Source organism: Mastomys coucha, unplaced genomic scaffold (genome assembly GCF_008632895.1).
Source record: "Mastomys coucha isolate ucsf_1 unplaced genomic scaffold, UCSF_Mcou_1 pScaffold4, whole genome shotgun sequence".
NCBI lineage: Eukaryota > Metazoa > Chordata > Mammalia > Rodentia > Muridae > Mastomys > Mastomys coucha.
In genome coordinates, this window is record NW_022196910.1 from 14,686,143 (window position 1) to 14,703,854 (window position 17,712).

Here is a 17,712-nt window from a genome sequence, read left to right on the forward strand (position 1 = left end):
CAGAAATCCACCTGCTTCTGCCTCCCAAGTGCTGGGATTAAAGGCGTGTGCCACCACTGCCCAGCTCAAATAGTTTACTTCTAAAACACAATATTGACAATAATATTTACACATACTCAAACCACTGTGAGTTTTACTTACCATGGTTATTGTCTAACACCTACTCCAAAGATTGATTGAATGTATTAACATGTATAAAATGCTTGATGTTGCTTAGGGATTTGCTAAGTGGCTGCTTTTGTTATTTTGTCCTAAAGGTTGTGGTGCTGGCAAAGGGAGGAGGAGACAGATGTAGCATATTAGACTCTTGCGTTTAGTCTGTTCTCTCCACAAACAACATGCATACCTCGTGGCTAGGAAAGCCAAGCCCACTCTATCCCCAAACGCATACCTTTCAGAGGAGATGTCATCTCATATAGCCTGTGTTGGTTTTGAACTCACAGTGTATCCAAGGATGAACCTCTTGATTTCTTATTCTCTTGTCTCCAACTCCAAGCACTGGGGCCACAGGCTGCCCACTTCCGCCTGTGGAATCTAACACAGGCTTCCTGCTTCCTTATCCTATGGGCTGGGTAAGCTCTCTACCAACTACACTATGCCCTCATCCAAAGTTCCTTCTGGTAGGAAGAATTTATCTCTCTGAAAAGTTATTACAGTTTGTCAGACAAACACAGTATATATTTGCATCACAGGGGTACTATTTGATCATTATTGTTTGGCTGAATTAAAATGTAGTTAGCGTTCAAGTGAATAAAATTAAATCAAAGTAGTCTCTGTTCAGTGTGTTTCACTGATTCTGAATAGTAACATTTTTCTTATGCTCATCAAAGGTTAAAAAATTGGACTTTATCAAAATGTTCGTCTGCAGAAAGAATTCTAGAACATGTGCTTTCTCTTGGAGTGTCAGATGGTGTTTTGTTGCCTAGGTAACATGTCCAGATGTGACATACACCTGAGTGTAAGTATAGTCTACTTAATTATGCTCAACAAACTCAGAGTACAGTAATTAGTGCTTGCTGCATTGGCTTCCCAGTCTGTGAGCAGCAGGGACTGTATCGAATTTTTTACAAATAGTAGTTAAGACTACAAGGGGCCTATGGCATGGCAGCAGTGTGTTCTTAAATCATTCAATCTGTCTGTCTGTCTGTCTATCCGTCTGTGTCTCTCTGTCTCTCTCTCTCTCTGTCTCTCTCTCTCTCTCTCTCTCTCTCTCTGTGTGTGTGTGTGTGTGTGTGTGTGCACGTGTGTGTAAACCTGTCATCACATGTTTAGGTTGCTATAACAAAATTATTGGACTGGGTAGTGTATAGGCAATAGAAATTCATTGCTCACAGTCCTGGATATTTTGTAGTTCAAGGTCAAGACACTAGATGATCCAGTGTTCTCTGAGTATGCTGCTTTATTGCTGCCCCTTCTATGATAGATGGGGCAAAAATGTCCTCTTAGGATGTCTTTAATCCCATTCACGAGGCCAAGTCACCTCCTGAAGGCCTCAAGTTTTGATACCAGCACATTGGCATTATGAATTTTAATGCATGGATTTAGGAAGGACAGAAGCACCCTGACTATGGCAATAACTGTCTGCATCAATTTTTACTTTCAGATATTAACTTTGTATTTTCTAGTATCTACTATTAAATGAAGCAAAGGGGACTATTGTGGGAAGAATAAATTGCTATAGTATTACATAGTAAAAAGAACAATAAGCCCTTGCATTTGTTACTTATTTTAAAATTTTTCATATTAAGATTAAATAGGGGCCAGGAAGAAGACTTGGTGGTCAAGAGTGCATTCTATTCTTGGAGAGGATCCACCTGTGGGTCTCAGCACGTATGTCAGGCAGATCACAACATCTAGAACTCTAATTCCAGGGTAATCTGATGTCTCTGGCCTCTGGACATGTGGTCATATTCTCTCATACAGACACAGACACACATGCACCCACAAATAGCAGAAAGATTTAAAACAGATTAAATATACTTTATTAAAGAAATAAATACCAAATAAATTAAAAGGTGTGTACTTAATATTAATTATCTAACATAATTATATAATATTATATATCATGTTAATACATAATAGTATTAACAAAAGAGACAGGTTTCTTTTTAGCTCTGTGGTGAATGAGTTAATTGTATCTTTGGTTGATAAAATAGATGACAAATGAATCTGCAAATGTTCTGTGTGCTTCTATATGGGGGGGGGAGACTCAAATATGTCTTTTCTCAAAGGTTTTCCCAAAGGTAGATAAATTCCACTGTCAACGTAATTCAACTGAACTTGGAGTCTTGGGTACAGATCTTGGTCCAAATCTTCTTTGTTTAGTATCTTTGTGTTCTTGGACATGTCACTTTGTCCAATCATCTGTCAGTTTTCTTACATGACTGAAGACCACAGATTCTCTTCTACAGGATGGTTGGGATGAGTTCAGTAACTGTTGACCCCACTTATTACTCCTACTGGTTCAGGTTTCAGAAGGTTAGAAGGTACAGAGCGTACAGGCTTCTTTGCACCTACTTTTCTCATTCGAAAGGATAGAGGCCAGCTGCATCCAACCTTAGGCAAGAGCCACTCTGGAAGTTGCCTCCTGTTCACACCTACTCTGAGATTCTTTTCCTGCCGGGGACCAAGTTACAGTCTTACATGTCCCTCTTGCAGTTCATTCCAAAGCACTGTCTACAAAAAGAAGGTAGATGCTGTGTCCCTTCCCCTTCAGCTCTGGGACTTGTTTGGGGCACAAAAATCATCCCTTCAGCACTGATGCTCTTTCATGGGGAGCTTGGAAGGATTTCCAGGCAGTGGTTGCTTGTTGAGTTGAACATCTGCACTAAGGGTGTGTCTGTATCCCAGCCAGTAGGATTTAAGGTGTTAGTTCTGTCTGCGTTCCAGCTGGATCACACAGGCCTAGAAGGTCTTTGGATGTGATCTTAGCCAGAGCTGCCATATTGCTAGATTTGACTTGAACATGTTTTCAAGTCAAAGATGATTCAGTTGTCTGATCTAGCAGTCACACTGGAAAAATCAAGTGCACAGAGCCACAGAGACCTTCAGTCAGAGGTGATGGTTCAGAATCCTACCTTCTTTTCAAGTGAATAAAGTGCTTGAGTGAATTACTTAAGTTCCTAAATTGGCTACAGAGTTAGAATCAAAATTTGAGATACTTGACCTCATAATTGAATATCATTTTAGTTCTGTTTTCGATGTTTGCTTATGAAGACTGTGTCCTTGAGAATGAATGGCCCTAGGAAGCAGTAGGTTTGAAGAATCTATGCAAGTTCTGACTACAGATTGGATAGTGAGGTAGGAATGTGACCGGGAATTCAGTCATCAGCTGGGGTGCTGAATTACATGATCTGCAAGATATCTTCTGGCCCTAGATCCTTAAGTTCATTTTTTATTATATTAGTTAAGAATATAATTTCTTCAATGTGAAATTCCAGGAAGTAAGTACCAAGTCTGGGGCTCATTTGAAATTAGACATTTAAGACTTTAAAATAACATTCAGTTTAATTAACGCATGTTTGGTTTCCATGAAATGCACTTAGAACTCTGGTTACGGTCATAAGTGATCAGTATAAGGTGAAAGTGATGAAATTTAGAGAAGAGAAAGTATGAATATTTAATACTTTCAAGTTAAAGAGCTGATAGATGCATGACCAGACCCTAAAATTACTTTCTGGTAAAGAAAAAAAAGTATTCGTATTTACCTTTCTCTTCAAAAGCATCTATGGGGCAGCTGACTATTGAAAAGAATTTCTGAATATGAGATTTAAGAGTCACACATCTGTCCATTTTGAACACAATGAATGTTAAGTAGATTTTCAAGTTATTGTGTGTGTGTGTGTGTGTGTGTGTGTGTCTGTGTGTCTCATGGATATGGAAGGGATGTTCTTATTGAGCCCTGAAAACCACTGTGAGCTTCTCTTGTGTCCCATCTTCCCCCTTGCAGAGCTTTAAATCTAACTTCTGCCCATACTATTGTTCAGAAAAAAACTGGCCATATTGTGCTGATTGCTATTAAATTAAAGCAGAAAGGGAGAGACACAAATGTGGAAATCCATATTGCCAGCAGGGATACCACCATCTTTTATTTTGCATTTTGGGAGGGTCAGAAAGTCATGACAGGCATCTGACCCCTGATAACCTCTTTGATGCTTCTGTGTGCAGCTTTTTTTTCTGGGGGGGGGGTGAACTTAATTAAATACAATTGAATTTCCCTGCTAACATGCCCAGTGAAAGGACTCCTTTGAGATGGCTGGGTATTTGCTGGTGAGGAACAAACAAAGATGCTTCTTTTGTTCCTCAAAGAAAAGTTAGCATATGTTAGTTAAGGATTTGTGATTTCTTTTGACTAGACTGACTGGTTCCTGGAAATTCAATGATTCTTCTGAAATGGTAACCACATGCCAAGATAGAATGCGTGATCCATAAAAACCCAACCCCCAAGAGCTGCTCAGGCCCTTTATTCTAAGACTTCCTGTATCTAGCTAGCCACATTGAAAAAAAATGCTCATCAGTGACTTACAATGAAGTTGCTGATATTTGTCTGTACATAATATAATTTGTCCATTTCGTGGATTTTCTTGCAGCCAAAGGAAGGGATATTTGTAGAGTCATGTTAGTACTGTTTGATTGAGAACAACTTTAAATGGATGTTGACAAAGAATATTCAGTTGTTGCTTTTGCATAGTTAACCATAGGTATCCAAAGTTGAGTAAGTAACCTGTTTCTTGGTAATACTTTAATCAAAAGAAGAAGCAGCTATATAATGCCATTTAAATAAAGTTTCTATTCATAAAAATTCAAATAAAGTATCCATTGTTTTTCTTGAGTTTCTGGAATCAGTGGCTGACAATTAGCAAATGAGGAATCGATTTATGATCTCGATACCCACAAAGAGCGAGTGATTTTATCTGGCCCGGAGCCTGTCTGTTTATCTGGAGGGGAATCAAATTTACTGCTTAGACTTGGAATCTTTTAACTTAGATGGTCTTGTCTTCCTTGAAGAGCGAGGATTAGAGTTGGGAACTGGTGCTTTGGATTTAAAGTTGACTATTGTAAGTGTTAAGCCTCCCTCTTCACTTCCATGCCCCACCCCTCACTTCTCTGTCTCCAAGCATTTCTAGATCTCTCTAATTATTTAGGGGGATAAAAAGTTAACACTTGACCCATTGCTCTGCCTGGCTTCTGTCTTATCTCTCTCTCTCTTTTTTAAGCCTTTTTTGTTTGTTTATTAGAAATTTTCTTTATTTACATATCATATGATTTCTCCTTTCCAAGTTTCCCCTCCAAAACAAAACAAAACAAAACAAAACAACAACAACAACAAAAAAACCCAACAAGAACAAACCCCTGTTGCCTCCCCACTCCCCCTGCTTGCCACTCCATCCTCTCCCATTTATTGGCACTGACATTCCCCTACACTGGGGCACAGAATCTTCACAGGGCCAAAGGCCTCTCCTCCCATTGATGACCGACTTTGCAATCCTCTACTATACACATGCTTTCAGAGCAATCAGTCCCACCATGTATATAGTCCTTGGTTGATGGTTTAGTCCCTGGGAGCTCTGAGGGTACTAGTTAGTTCATATTGTTGTTCCTCCTAAGGGGTTGCAAACCCTTCAGCTCCTTTGGTCCTTTCTCTAACTCCTTCATTGGGGACTCTGTACTCAATTCAATGGATGGCTGTGAGCCTCTAGTTCTGTATTAGTCAGGTACTGTCAGAGCCTCTCAGGAAACAGCTATATTAGGCTGAATTGTCCTTCCTTCAGTCTCTGCTTCATAGTTAATCTCTGCAACTCCTTCTGTGGGTATTTTGTTCCCCCTTTTAAGAAGGAATGAAGTGTCCACATTTTGGTCTTCCTTCTTCTTGAGTTTCTTGTGGTTTGTGGGTTGTTCTTCATGTATTCCAAACTTCTGGGCTAATAACCACTTATCAGAGAGTGCATACCATGTGTGTTCTTTTGTGATTGGGTTACCTCAGGATGATATTCTCCAGATCCATCCATTTCCCTAAGAATTTCATAAATTCATTGTTTTTAATAGCTGAGTAGTACTCCATTGTGTAGATGTACCACAATTTCTGTATCCATTCCTCTGTTGAGAGACATCTGGGTTGTTTCCAGCTTCTGGCTATTATAAGTAAGGCTGCTATGAACATGGTGGAGCATGTGTCCTTATTGCCTGTTGGAGCATCTTCTGGGTATATGTCCAGGAGTGGTATAGCTGGGTCCTCCGATAGAACTATGTCCAATTTCCGGAGGAACCGCCAAATTGATTTCCAGAGTGGTTGTACCAGCTTGCAATCCCACCAGCAATGAAAGAGTGTTCCTCTTTCTCCACAACCTCTCCACCATCTGCTGTCACCTGAGTTTTTATCCTAGCCAATCTGACTGGTATGAGGTGGAATCTCAGGGTTGTTTTGATTTGCATTTCCCTGATGACTAAAGATGTTGAACATTTCTTTAGGTGCTTCTCAGCCATTCTGTATTCATCAGTTGAGAATTTGTTTAGCTCTGTACCCCATTTTTAAAGAGGTTTATTTGGTTCTCTGGAATCTAACTTCTTGAATTCTTTATGTACATTGGATATTAGCCCTCTATCAGATATAGGATTGGTAAAGATCTTTTCCAAATTTATTGGTTGCCGTTTTTGTCCTATTGACAGTGTCTTTTGCCTTACAGAAGCTTTGCAACTTTATGAGGTTCCATTTGTCAATTCGTGATCTTAGAGCAGAAGCTATTGGTGTTCTGTTCAGGAAATTTTCCCCTGTACCTATGTGCTCGAGGCTCTTCCCCACTTTCTTTTCTATTAGTTTCAGTGTATCTGGTTTGATGTGGAGGTCCTTGATCCACTTGGCCTTGAGCTTTGTACAAGGAGATAGGAATGGATCAATTTGTATTCTTCTACATACTAACCGCCAGTTGAGCCAGGATCATTTATTGAAAATGCTGTCTTTTTTCCACTGTATGATTTTAGCTCCTTTGTCAAAGATCAAGTGACCATAGTGTGTGGGTTCAATTTTGGGTCTTCAATTCTTTTCCATTGATCTACCTACCTGTCACTGTACCAATATCATGTAGTTTTTATCACAATTGTTCTGTAGTACAGCTTAAGGTCTGGGATGGTGTCTTATCTCTTGTTCTCCATTCTTCATGGAACTCCTAAAAGCTTTGTAGACTATACCCAGCCCTTGGTTCTGCTTTGCTATCATTCTGAAATTGGGTTTTTATACACACCTACTTGTACCGCACTCCACAAGTAATGCCAGTGGCAGTCACAGCTGCTGTGTGACATTGATTGGAAGGTTTTGTTCTACATGAGGACATTACGGACCAAGACAAGTCTTGTCAGGGGGCCCTCTCTGGTTAGAGAGGGTGCCATGTCTTTTTGTTTTTGAAGTTCATTTAGAGTTCCACAGGAGTAACAGTATCTTTGCCAATGCATTCCTCGGCCCAGTTTCTGCCTTTCTTGTTTGACTGGACTTTTCAAAGTTGAGGCCTTTCAAAGGCAAAGATGCTTTAAAGAGTGAGAATAAAATGATAGGTATTTAAAAGGTCCAAAAATTCATGTGAACAGGAAGTTTGCTCAAGGCTGATAAAAATTAGGTCACTATCAGACTGGAGTCAATTATTTTTCTGTGTATTTAAAGATTCAAAGTACTAGCTGAGGGAAGGAAACTATAGTGGACTGTTGTATAGAAATGCAGTATCAGCATCTATTTTTCTCACAGGCTGCATCATACTCCACAATCTAGACCTTCTGAAATACTTTGGAGAGGCAGTAGGGTACCCTGAGACGAACATTGGTCTTTCAACCAGGCAGACTCCCCTTAGACTCCCAACCTTGGGATAGAGTGAAATGCTTTAGGTTTCAGACTTCTCATTTCCAAAATAAATCTTGATTAAAAGCAGCAGACACCCAGTAGTACCTTGCTTGAGGGTTCAGGGATCCACTGCAGGGACAGGCCCATTCCTGTCACTATCAGCAGTTAACACACAGTCAGAATGTTCTCCAGTAAAGACTTGGCCACATCTGTTCTCTGTGACTGACATCTTGCTTCCTTTTCTGCCACTAAGTCTATATTTGCTTCTGTTTCCAAATTTAGCTCAATGAATCTATCCTTCAAGAAGTGGCCACTGTTTCTTCTTTGTGTTTCTATGTATGTCTGGGGGTGGAGTTTCTCTGGCACTCCATTTATCCTTCCACCAGCAGCTTTGTCCTGCTGGGCTTGGAGCTTCCTGGGGGAATACTATGAAGATTGTGCACCACTTAGTTTTACTTCTTTGGTGATGAGCACACTCCAGTGTGAATCAATAATTATCTTGATTGCAATAACCAGACAAGTGGACAGAAACACTTTGAAATAGCTATGAGAATGGGGAAGCCCACTGCATGGTGGCTAGACCATGTCTTTGTGTTTCGTTGTTAGTGGACATTGCTTAATTCTTGGTCCATTATACTTTCTAGGACTTTCATCAGAGAGGGATTTATCCATTTCCAAAGCTTCGGTTACCTTTAGTCTTATCTTTTAGTTTACTTTTGTGTGTGTGTGTGTGTGAGATGGGGTCTTGTTAAATATCACTGGCTGGCCTCTTAGCAGCTATCTATCATGCATAGGTTATTCTTGGCAATTCTTCTGCTTTAGCCTCCAAAGTGTTGGAATTATAGGCATGTTCCACCATTCCTACCCTCTTAGAACTCCTTTATGAGAACAAGCAGGGTAAAGATCAGTGGCTCAGAAATGTGTTACCTGGGAACCACATTGTCAGGAAGCTTGATGTTAAAGCAGGAACTCAGGTTCACACTAGACCTCCTGCACTAGACCTTCCTGTGCATTTCAACCAGTGAGTCCCAGATGACCTTGACTATACATTAAAATCACCGGTAAGAATCACCAGTCGGTAACAGCTGCTTCAGGAAGAGCGGATTCTCTGAATTTTTTGACATATGAGTGTCTTTGGCTATGAAGACTCCTGAAAACCTCCTGAGACAGCAGCTGAGGGACTAAAGTGATGTGTTGGTACATCGCTGAGGCGCTGCTTAAGTCAGGAAGCAACCTGCCGACCAAGAACACTTCAAGTGAAGCACCCCCACTTACGTTAGAGCCAAGTAGACAACCTAGATTTTTAAAAGAGGTTCAGTTAATTTGAGAAATGAGCTTTTGAGCTTAATGTCTTCATTTTATGCTTAAAAGTAAAATGGTTTTTCTCTTATAATCAAAGTACAGCTTTTGAAAAGAAACAGTGCCCACTTCGGCAAACACATCTTTTTATTTGATGCAGTTCAATGACTTAACCAGGGATTTCAAAAGTTCTCTTCCAGCTTCCGCTTCTGTTCCAATCCCAGGGGCAAAGCAAGTATTTGCTTTTAGCATTGTTGACACCCAAGCACTTCGCAAATGTTTCCCCAAGGCCAGCTGCCCTTTGTAGAGCCTTCTGGGAACTTTTCCTTTGGTGACTAACCCTCAAGTGCATGCAGACCTTTATTTGGGAAGATATTTGTCACATCCCATCTTTCAAAGGATGACGATCCAGACCTTGACTCAAGCTTGACAATCTTTGTGTCTTTAGTCAGCCCTCTAGGCAGATCAGAAGATTTTTCTCTTGCAGCCTACTCATCTTATTGCTGATCTAGGAGGGAACATACACACATGCACACGTGCACGCACAAGCACGCGCGCACACACACACACATACATATGCACAAATGTACATTGCATCTCTTCTTATCCTTAGAGGATTGGAAGTTCTGAAAACAGTGAAATCGTGCCTGAAAGCTTTAGTAAAGTTTGCACGGAGCTCTGCAGGGACACTTCTGATGATAAATTTTGTGATAAGTTTTACATGAAATTTTGTGCTTCCTTTCTTTGCTTTAACTAGTTTAGTCATCTCTCAAATTCTTTCCTTAAGGCCACAATGCTCCTGCTCCTCCTTCTCCTCCCCCTCCTTTCCTCCTTCCTTCTCCTCCCCCTCCTTTCCTCCTTCCTTCTCCTCCCCTTCCTCTTCCTTTTCTTTCCAGGAGCGGGATTAAAGGTGCATGCTATCACTTCCTGTCAGTATGCACAGAGTTCTTGACTGTGTTTATCGACTGCATCTCTTAGCCATGCATTGTACTGAATTCAGGACATTCAGTGTCATCTGAAGATAAAAAATGTCAGTGGTAAAACTTGTATCTGCAATAGAATGGCCCCCTGAGCTCCTGCCTGCAGGCTCGGTTTTCACCCGGCATGTAGTGAGCATGTGTGTAATTGGAGCAAAACCTGTATCCTGAAGTGCATGACACCTTTCCATAGCGTCACAACATAGTTTTTAAAAATCCAAATTAAATGGGCTGACCTGTCCTTATTTTTGGTAACCTGCTTCTTCTGTAACATACGGGTTATGACTATATTTCTTTTCATTGGACCTGAGCCTCCCGTTCACCACTTATGGGATATTTTTGCCTTCTCTTTCATGTTTAAAGAAACACTGGGTGTTATTATTGTCATTATTATTGTTGTTAACTATTCTGGGTATTTTGGAGCAAAGCACCTTGCTTTCTGTGGCGACTCTCGTGGCTTCTTAAATGCACTTGAGTTGGTTTTCAATGTGTAGTTACTACCAAACAAGTTAATTGCTTTATAAGTGTCCAGAATTCCCTGTTTAATTTTACCTTCATTTCCCAATCTTCACCATACATCAACTGCTCAACATAAACACAGGTGATTGTTAATGAGTGCCTAATTCCTTAGAAAATCAGGTTAATGACCGACAACGAATACTCCCACTACTTTAGTTTTTCAAAGTCTTTCTGACACCTTTGGCTTGTGGATTACTATAAACTGTGTTTGAAAAGACATTCTACCTGCATTAGAAGGTCCTAGGGAGAAGGTTTTCTAAAGAGCTGGTAGTTAATCCTAATCCCTGCAGATCTTCCTTTCTCTGTTAGATACCTCTAAAGTCGTCAAGTGGTAGATATCAAATATATATATATATATATATATATATATATATATATATATAGTCATTTGCATACATCAGAGGACTGCTGTATAAGCATGTACTGCATTGGACATCTTGGAGACAATTGTTTTCCCATTACAGTTTCTCTGAATGATGCTACTCAGCTGAGCCCCTGGCTATGGGCATAGCTTGAACCAAGAACTCTCCATTGAAGTCAATGTCAGAGCAGTGTACTGAGGGTGATGCCCACCTCAGACACAGGTTACCTAGTTGGAAACGCCAGATAAAATGCATGGTTGTGCTGACTCTTTACCTGATGGTCTGCTCTTTAAACTGGAGTCTTGCCTTCCTACACCGATGAGATGGTTTTCCAGGTCAAACCAGACATCCAGGGTTTGAAGGCTGCGTCTGGGTCCTGGTGACTCAACAGAGAGTTACATAGCCAGCGATCTCGGGCTGTTTACTTTGTGGCGTAGTCTGAAATAACTTCTTCACCCAGCATGCCAATGGCGGTAGTTTGGGATCCCTTCCTGCTTCATATTCTAACTCATTTGGGGATCCTAGAGGGGATTTCCTGCATCCTTTAGTCCTGTTTGTTGGATGTTTCTCATGTACAGAACTGATACCAGGACTACCATGTAAACGATGTGTTTGCTTGACTTCATGCTCATGCCTATACTCATGGTATATCTAATATAACTAAATATTAATCAGATACTTATAATTACATGAGATTTAATTATATTATGAATATATCATATTTATATAAAATTTATTTATAAATACAGACAGATATAAGTACAAATGTATAAAATAATACAATATTATATATTTATGATCCTAACTTTCAGGTTCTGAAGATCAGTTTACTCACCTGGATATTTCCTCTAGGTTCCAGGAGTTTTATTATTTTTCTGCTGCCTTAATATTAACCTTTTATTTCTCATGTCCTTCAGTCTTGGTTTTGGATTTCAGGAGGACCATCCATTCCTCTTCCATTTTGGTTGAGTGGGAAGTCTGTTTCCCAAGTCCATATCATCTATCACATGTGAATCTGCACACGCCTGTCTCTCTCCTCCAGATCATTTCATTTTACTCCTTTCCCTGCATGAATCTTTATAACTCTTTCTGTTATAGTTCTGCTCATGTGGGGCTGGAGAGATGTTCAGTAGTCAAGAGAACTTGCTGATCTTGCTGAGGACCTAGGTTTAGCTTCTAACCCCCATAGGAAGCAACTTATAACTACCTACATCTCCAGTTCCAGGGGATCGAATACCCTCTTCTTGACTCTGTGGGCACTTGCATGTTCATGGTCCATGTATATACACTCAAGTACATACATCATCACATAAAATTAAATCAATAAATAAAATCTTTAAATCCTGATGAAGAGTGGAAGGGCTACTGCTTTCAGATGCGTACCCATGTCCTGGCCTTGGGCCTCTTGTGGCTTATGTCCTTCAAGTTACCAAAACTGAGTTTAGCAAATGCTGGGTAATAAGTCAAGGGCTCTTGGACATGGTGACTAACTGAAATGAATAACATCAAATTGAAAACAAGAAGTCAGAAAACCAATCCTGAGATAATCTTACTAAGAGTTGACATTTTATATAGAATGTCAAGGTTCTCTCTCATCGTCAGATCCTCAGCAAACCTCTGGCTGCCGGGAGCAGTCACATTAAATGTACAGCACATTTGCTCTGAGCAGGTTTCTGCCATGTGAATTCGGTATGACATACAGTTCCAAATTAATGACTTCTACAAAGCAGTATTCATTTGTAATTAATGTTCTTGGGTATGCGGGTTGGCTTTGGATAGATCAGTTGGGGATGGCTCAAGACTATTTGACACACATCAAAAGCATATGGCAAAGGGCAAACCAATTTAATTCTATTTTATCCTGTCAAAACTCAAGAATTATTTATTACTATATAACACACCAGCATCAAAATTTTAAATTCATTCATGAGGTTTTGTTTGTTTTTTATTATTTTTTTAACATCCTAACATGTGGCTTCATCTGGACTCTTAACAGTGGCAACTATATCTAGAGTTTGCCATAGTTTCTATGGTAACTAGGCTAGTGCTCTGGGAATTATCAGGTACTCAGTGTAAACAGCAAATGTTAGAGTGGATTAACTTCTGAGCTGCTTAGAACTCATCTCTCAGTGATGAAACGTGTCTGAAGTGATGCTAAATAAATGTCTTGTCTCTTCTCTTCCAGAAATCGTTTTGCTATATTCCCATTGTGAGCAGTGTGACCCTGTGGGAGAGAGGCTCCCCTCATACAAATGTGAGTAAGCAGAATTCTGTTGCCTAGGACCAAATCTGTACTGTCCTCTCTTTGTGTTCCAAAGATGACATGACATTAAGTCTTTCATACTTACTTTGGAAATTATAACTGAAAAACATTTGTGTCTTAAATTCCCAGATAAGAAGGATGTTAAAGGTATTTTCAATAGACCCTTGAATCTAAGAAACACGTGATCTCTTTGATTGTTCTTTGAGCACATAGATATGTACACCAAGGAGAGACTTAATTGACTAGCAAGGATAGATATGTGTGCTAGGTGCCTTTTTCACTCACTGTTATGTGTCACAATATAGAGGGTCTAGCATGATAGTTTCTGTCTTACAATATAAAAATTAACTAGTTTCATACAGAAAAAATTGAACACTGAAAAATTTCAACACTCTGTGTGACCTCTTAGCAGGCCGCCTTTATTCCTTGGTTGCTAATAGCCTACTCATGGAAGACCTTGAATGTCTGTCCCTGTGATGTGATGTGTGCCCAGAGATGGTCTCCATGACTGGCAGGCCAGCCCCATTGTCATGGAGCCCTGGTAGCATCCCAGATTTAGCTCTATTCAAACTTTGTTTTCAAGAGCACGACTGAGAAAAAGAAGGGGCTTTTTATACTGAGTATGTCTCCATGTCCTTATTTGCCACAAAGAAGATCCTAATGTCCAGGAATACTGATGTAGCCATTAGGTCCCAGGTAGATGAAGGGTTTTGGGGGAGGTGATTCTAAGTTAGTTTACCTTCTAATTTTCCATTTCCAAAATAGTCGTTTCAGGCTAGTTAGAGCTACACGGTGAGACCCTGTCACAAACAAATAAGCAAACAGCTCACCTGACAGCAGCATCCAGATCACCATCACAGTTTGTGACTGGGTTTGCCAGTTTGTCATTTACAGTGACTGGAAATAGAACTCTAGTAAGTAACCAGAGATGTCAACTCACGTTCTAAGAAAAAGGCCAGTGTAGAGAAGATGAAAACTTGGCCTACTTAAAACACACAAACAAAATCCATGACCTGATTTTCTGCTGATTCTTTCTGCAGTGGAGTGGAGGGATGAGTCTAAATAAGGCACCTGCAGTGTTCTGTTTCCGTAGTTGTTTTTCCATTGGGACTTAAGCCGTTGGCCTCATAATGGAGTCTATGACTCACAGGGTTTGTGGGGAAGAGAAGGGAGGGGACATGACCAGAATGCCTTATTGAGGCCTTTCCATAGGTGTGCCAAGACCCTAGGAAGGCAAAACTTCTTAAAGGTGGGTCACAAGTCCCTCCACGTGGAGATGCGTGGTACACATTACAGTCATGTGCCTCTCAAGCCTGCCAACAACTGACTCGTGGGCAGCCCCCCCTTCCTCTGGCTTCCAGCATGTGTGTTTAGGGGTAGTGGAGTCTGAGGTCAGGGCACTGGTGTTTCCTGGGTTCTCTTTCAGCGGTGTCCATTCCTCCTTTCTGTTCTTTCTTCCCTTTCTGGGTGGCTTTGTGCTTTGGAGGAATCATGTAGACAGGAGTAAAGATTTAAAGATGTCTCATTAAAAAAAGACCACTTCTATGTTGTCATAGTTTATAGCGCACTATATATTCTAACTATTGCATGCTTTATTCCCTATTACATATCTTATTTGGGGTATTCTGCATTTATCATATGTAAAATGCTGTATAGAACATAGCATATATTAAACAACATATATCAAATATGGGCACTATCGTATATTACCTATTAGATATTCTCTGTCTGATTCCTGCATCTGAATGCAGGCACTTCAGTACCATGCTTTTTATATTGTGTTGGTTGATCACCAAGAAAGTGGTTAAATGGCTGTTATAAAAGCAGCAGTAAATAAAAAGAAAACTTTGCACTTTAGGAAATCTGTGTCAGGAGTCAGAACAGATATTAATGTGTATTTTCTCTTAGAACATGATAAGCCAAAAAAATTAAAATATTTTCAATTAAAATTCAAATATTCCTATTGCTCCAAAAGAGCCTGCCAAAAAGGTTTTGTAACTGTGGCTGAATTTCATTAAAACATCAAGTGTCAGAAATTGTTATGGAGAGAAGAGAAAAATATGTAGCTCATCCTTACTTAAAAAGGAAACAAATTATAAATTTTGACTATTATAATTTATAAAATATATTAAATGGAGTGATAGCAAATTCAAATTCAGCCATCTATAAAATAAAAATACATCATAACTAATTAGGATTAATTCTAATGATAGAATAATTTAGTATAAAAATAAAATTTCAAAATACATATTAATAAAACATGAACAAAAACCTTCCCATTCCTATAGATATTTACTACTTTAACATTAATTCATAGGGGGAAAACTTATTTAGAAAACTGGAAATAATAAGAAATGGTTTTATTTCAAACATTTTCATACAAATATTTTAATATATACATACATTTTGATTGTATTTTCCTCTTCCTCCAACTCCTCGCATTTCCTCCCTACCTCCATACAGACCCAACTGCACATCTCTCCTTTGTCTCTCAGAAAAACATTCCCCCCCCAAAAAAAAAACCTCAGGAAAATGAAAGGAAAAGAACACATACACACACAACCCACCACCACCACCACCGGCAAGAACAACAACTCCACAGTCCATTTTATGTTGGCCAATTACTCCTGGGCAGGAAGCCTGCTCTGGAGTATGGTTGATTTGCCCAGTGACATCACATTGGAGGAAACATTTCTTTCCCAGCAGGGATCAATTGCAAATAGCTTCTTGGTTATGGGTGGGACTTTGTGTCTACTTTCCCTTCTTAGTGCTAGGATTTAGTCTGCCTGTGAACCTGTGCAGGTCCTGTACCTGCCGTCACAGTCTCTGTGAGTCATATGTGTGTCAGCCCCGTTGTGTCTGGAAGATGCAGTTTCTTTGGAGTCATCCACCACCTCAGGCTCTTATAAAGATGTAGAGAAACGGGGAAACGGGAACTTCCCACAGCGCAGAATCACTTTGGACAACATTTAACAATGTAACACACGGCAGGTGCGAAGGGCTGTAACTCGATAGTCCTCACCAGCATATGAAGTTAGAGTTGGCAAAGATACATGGAAGCTGACTTCCTGGGGCATGATTTTTGTAATGGGACACTAAAAAGACACATGTGTCCATCAGTGGGAGAATGGCTTAATTTATTGTGGAATATCTAAACAATGGAATGTCGCAGCTGGTTTGAGGCAACAAGCAGAAGCTATATCCACACCATCAAGGATAAGACTGAATGAATGAAGTCGGAGAAACAAGTGTGTGTTGTTTTCTATGATAACTGTGTCTATGGAGGGGATATGTTTAGACACTTTCATATTTTCTTTACGGTTTAAAGATATCTGAGACACAGGAAAAGCAAACAGATGGTGGTAAAAATACATTCTGGGTCAGAGCTAGATTGAAGGACTTAGTGATGTTTCCAAAACCACAAAAACATCATATTTGGTTCAAGTCACCAACAGGGTTTAGTTTCACTAAGAATTAAGTTCAAAGATGTTATCCTGGCTCCAAAGCCGTCCATGGGCTGGTTCCCACTCTCAGTCTCCATGCTTATGGTCTCCATTCTAGTTTGTTTTCCGTCCACCCTTCCAAGTACACTTCCTCCTTCAGCCCCACTGTCCCGCCTACCTGAGATGAATGCACCTGGAATGCTGGGTTAATGTTTCTCTCAGCCCCCTGTTTTGAGAGCTAGTCTGTGGGACATCCAGGGGGGAAGTGCTCCTGGGCAACCCCAGTGGGAGGGACTCATCAGTCAGAGTGTATCAAAGGATTATAGAACAATGGTGTTTAAACTCCAATTGCAAACACTTTGTAGTGAGGGAAAAAAATTGGATGCTCATATTCAATCTGCTTACAGTTCACTCAGTATGTCACTACAAGCCATATTATAACTATATTTACATATAAATTTATACTTATATGTAAATTCTATTTGTATTTATAAATTATAAATATATCATAAACTACATAAGTCACTGAATTTAAAATTTAAACATGAATAAGTGAATGTAAGCAGAGACATTTTTCATGTCTAACCATGATGTTTTTATAATTTTTTTTTTTTTGTGGTGCTGTGGGCCAGATCCAAGGCATCATACTTGTTGGCAAGCATTCTACCACTGAATTTATAGATTTTTTTGACTGAAAGGAGTGAGTGTATGTAAAGCGTTAAACCAAACATGTATGAAAATACTGGAAGGATACCTGTTTTGTATGCTAATTGAAAATAAATAAGTTTGAAAAAATGTTCTGTAATCTTAAGCAAATAATGTGGAACCAGAGAGATGGCTCAGTGATCAAGAGCAATTAACTGTTCCTGCAAAGGACAGGGGTTTAGTTCCCAGCACCCACATTTTAGCTGATGCTGTCTCTTAACTCCATCTTTAGAAGACTCAGCGCCCTCTTCTGGCTTCCACAGGCACTGCATGTAAACGGTGCACAATATAGATGCAGGCCCACAGGCAAATTAAAAAA

General features: G+C 39.8%; 1 protein-coding gene across 11 annotated transcripts in view; it reads left to right on the plus strand.

Moving 5' to 3' along the window:
- CUNH12orf42 (chromosome unknown C12orf42 homolog) overlaps window positions 1-17,712 on the plus strand; it is a 191,402-nt gene that overhangs the window by 74,550 nt on the left and 99,140 nt on the right. For all 11 annotated transcript variants that reach the window (XM_031349765.1, XM_031349768.1, XM_031349773.1 and 8 more), the window contains one exon: window positions 13,168-13,236. In XM_031349765.1, coding sequence (XP_031205625.1) covers window positions 13,168-13,236 — 69 coding nt within the window. The remainder of the gene's footprint in view (window positions 1-13,167; window positions 13,237-17,712) is intronic.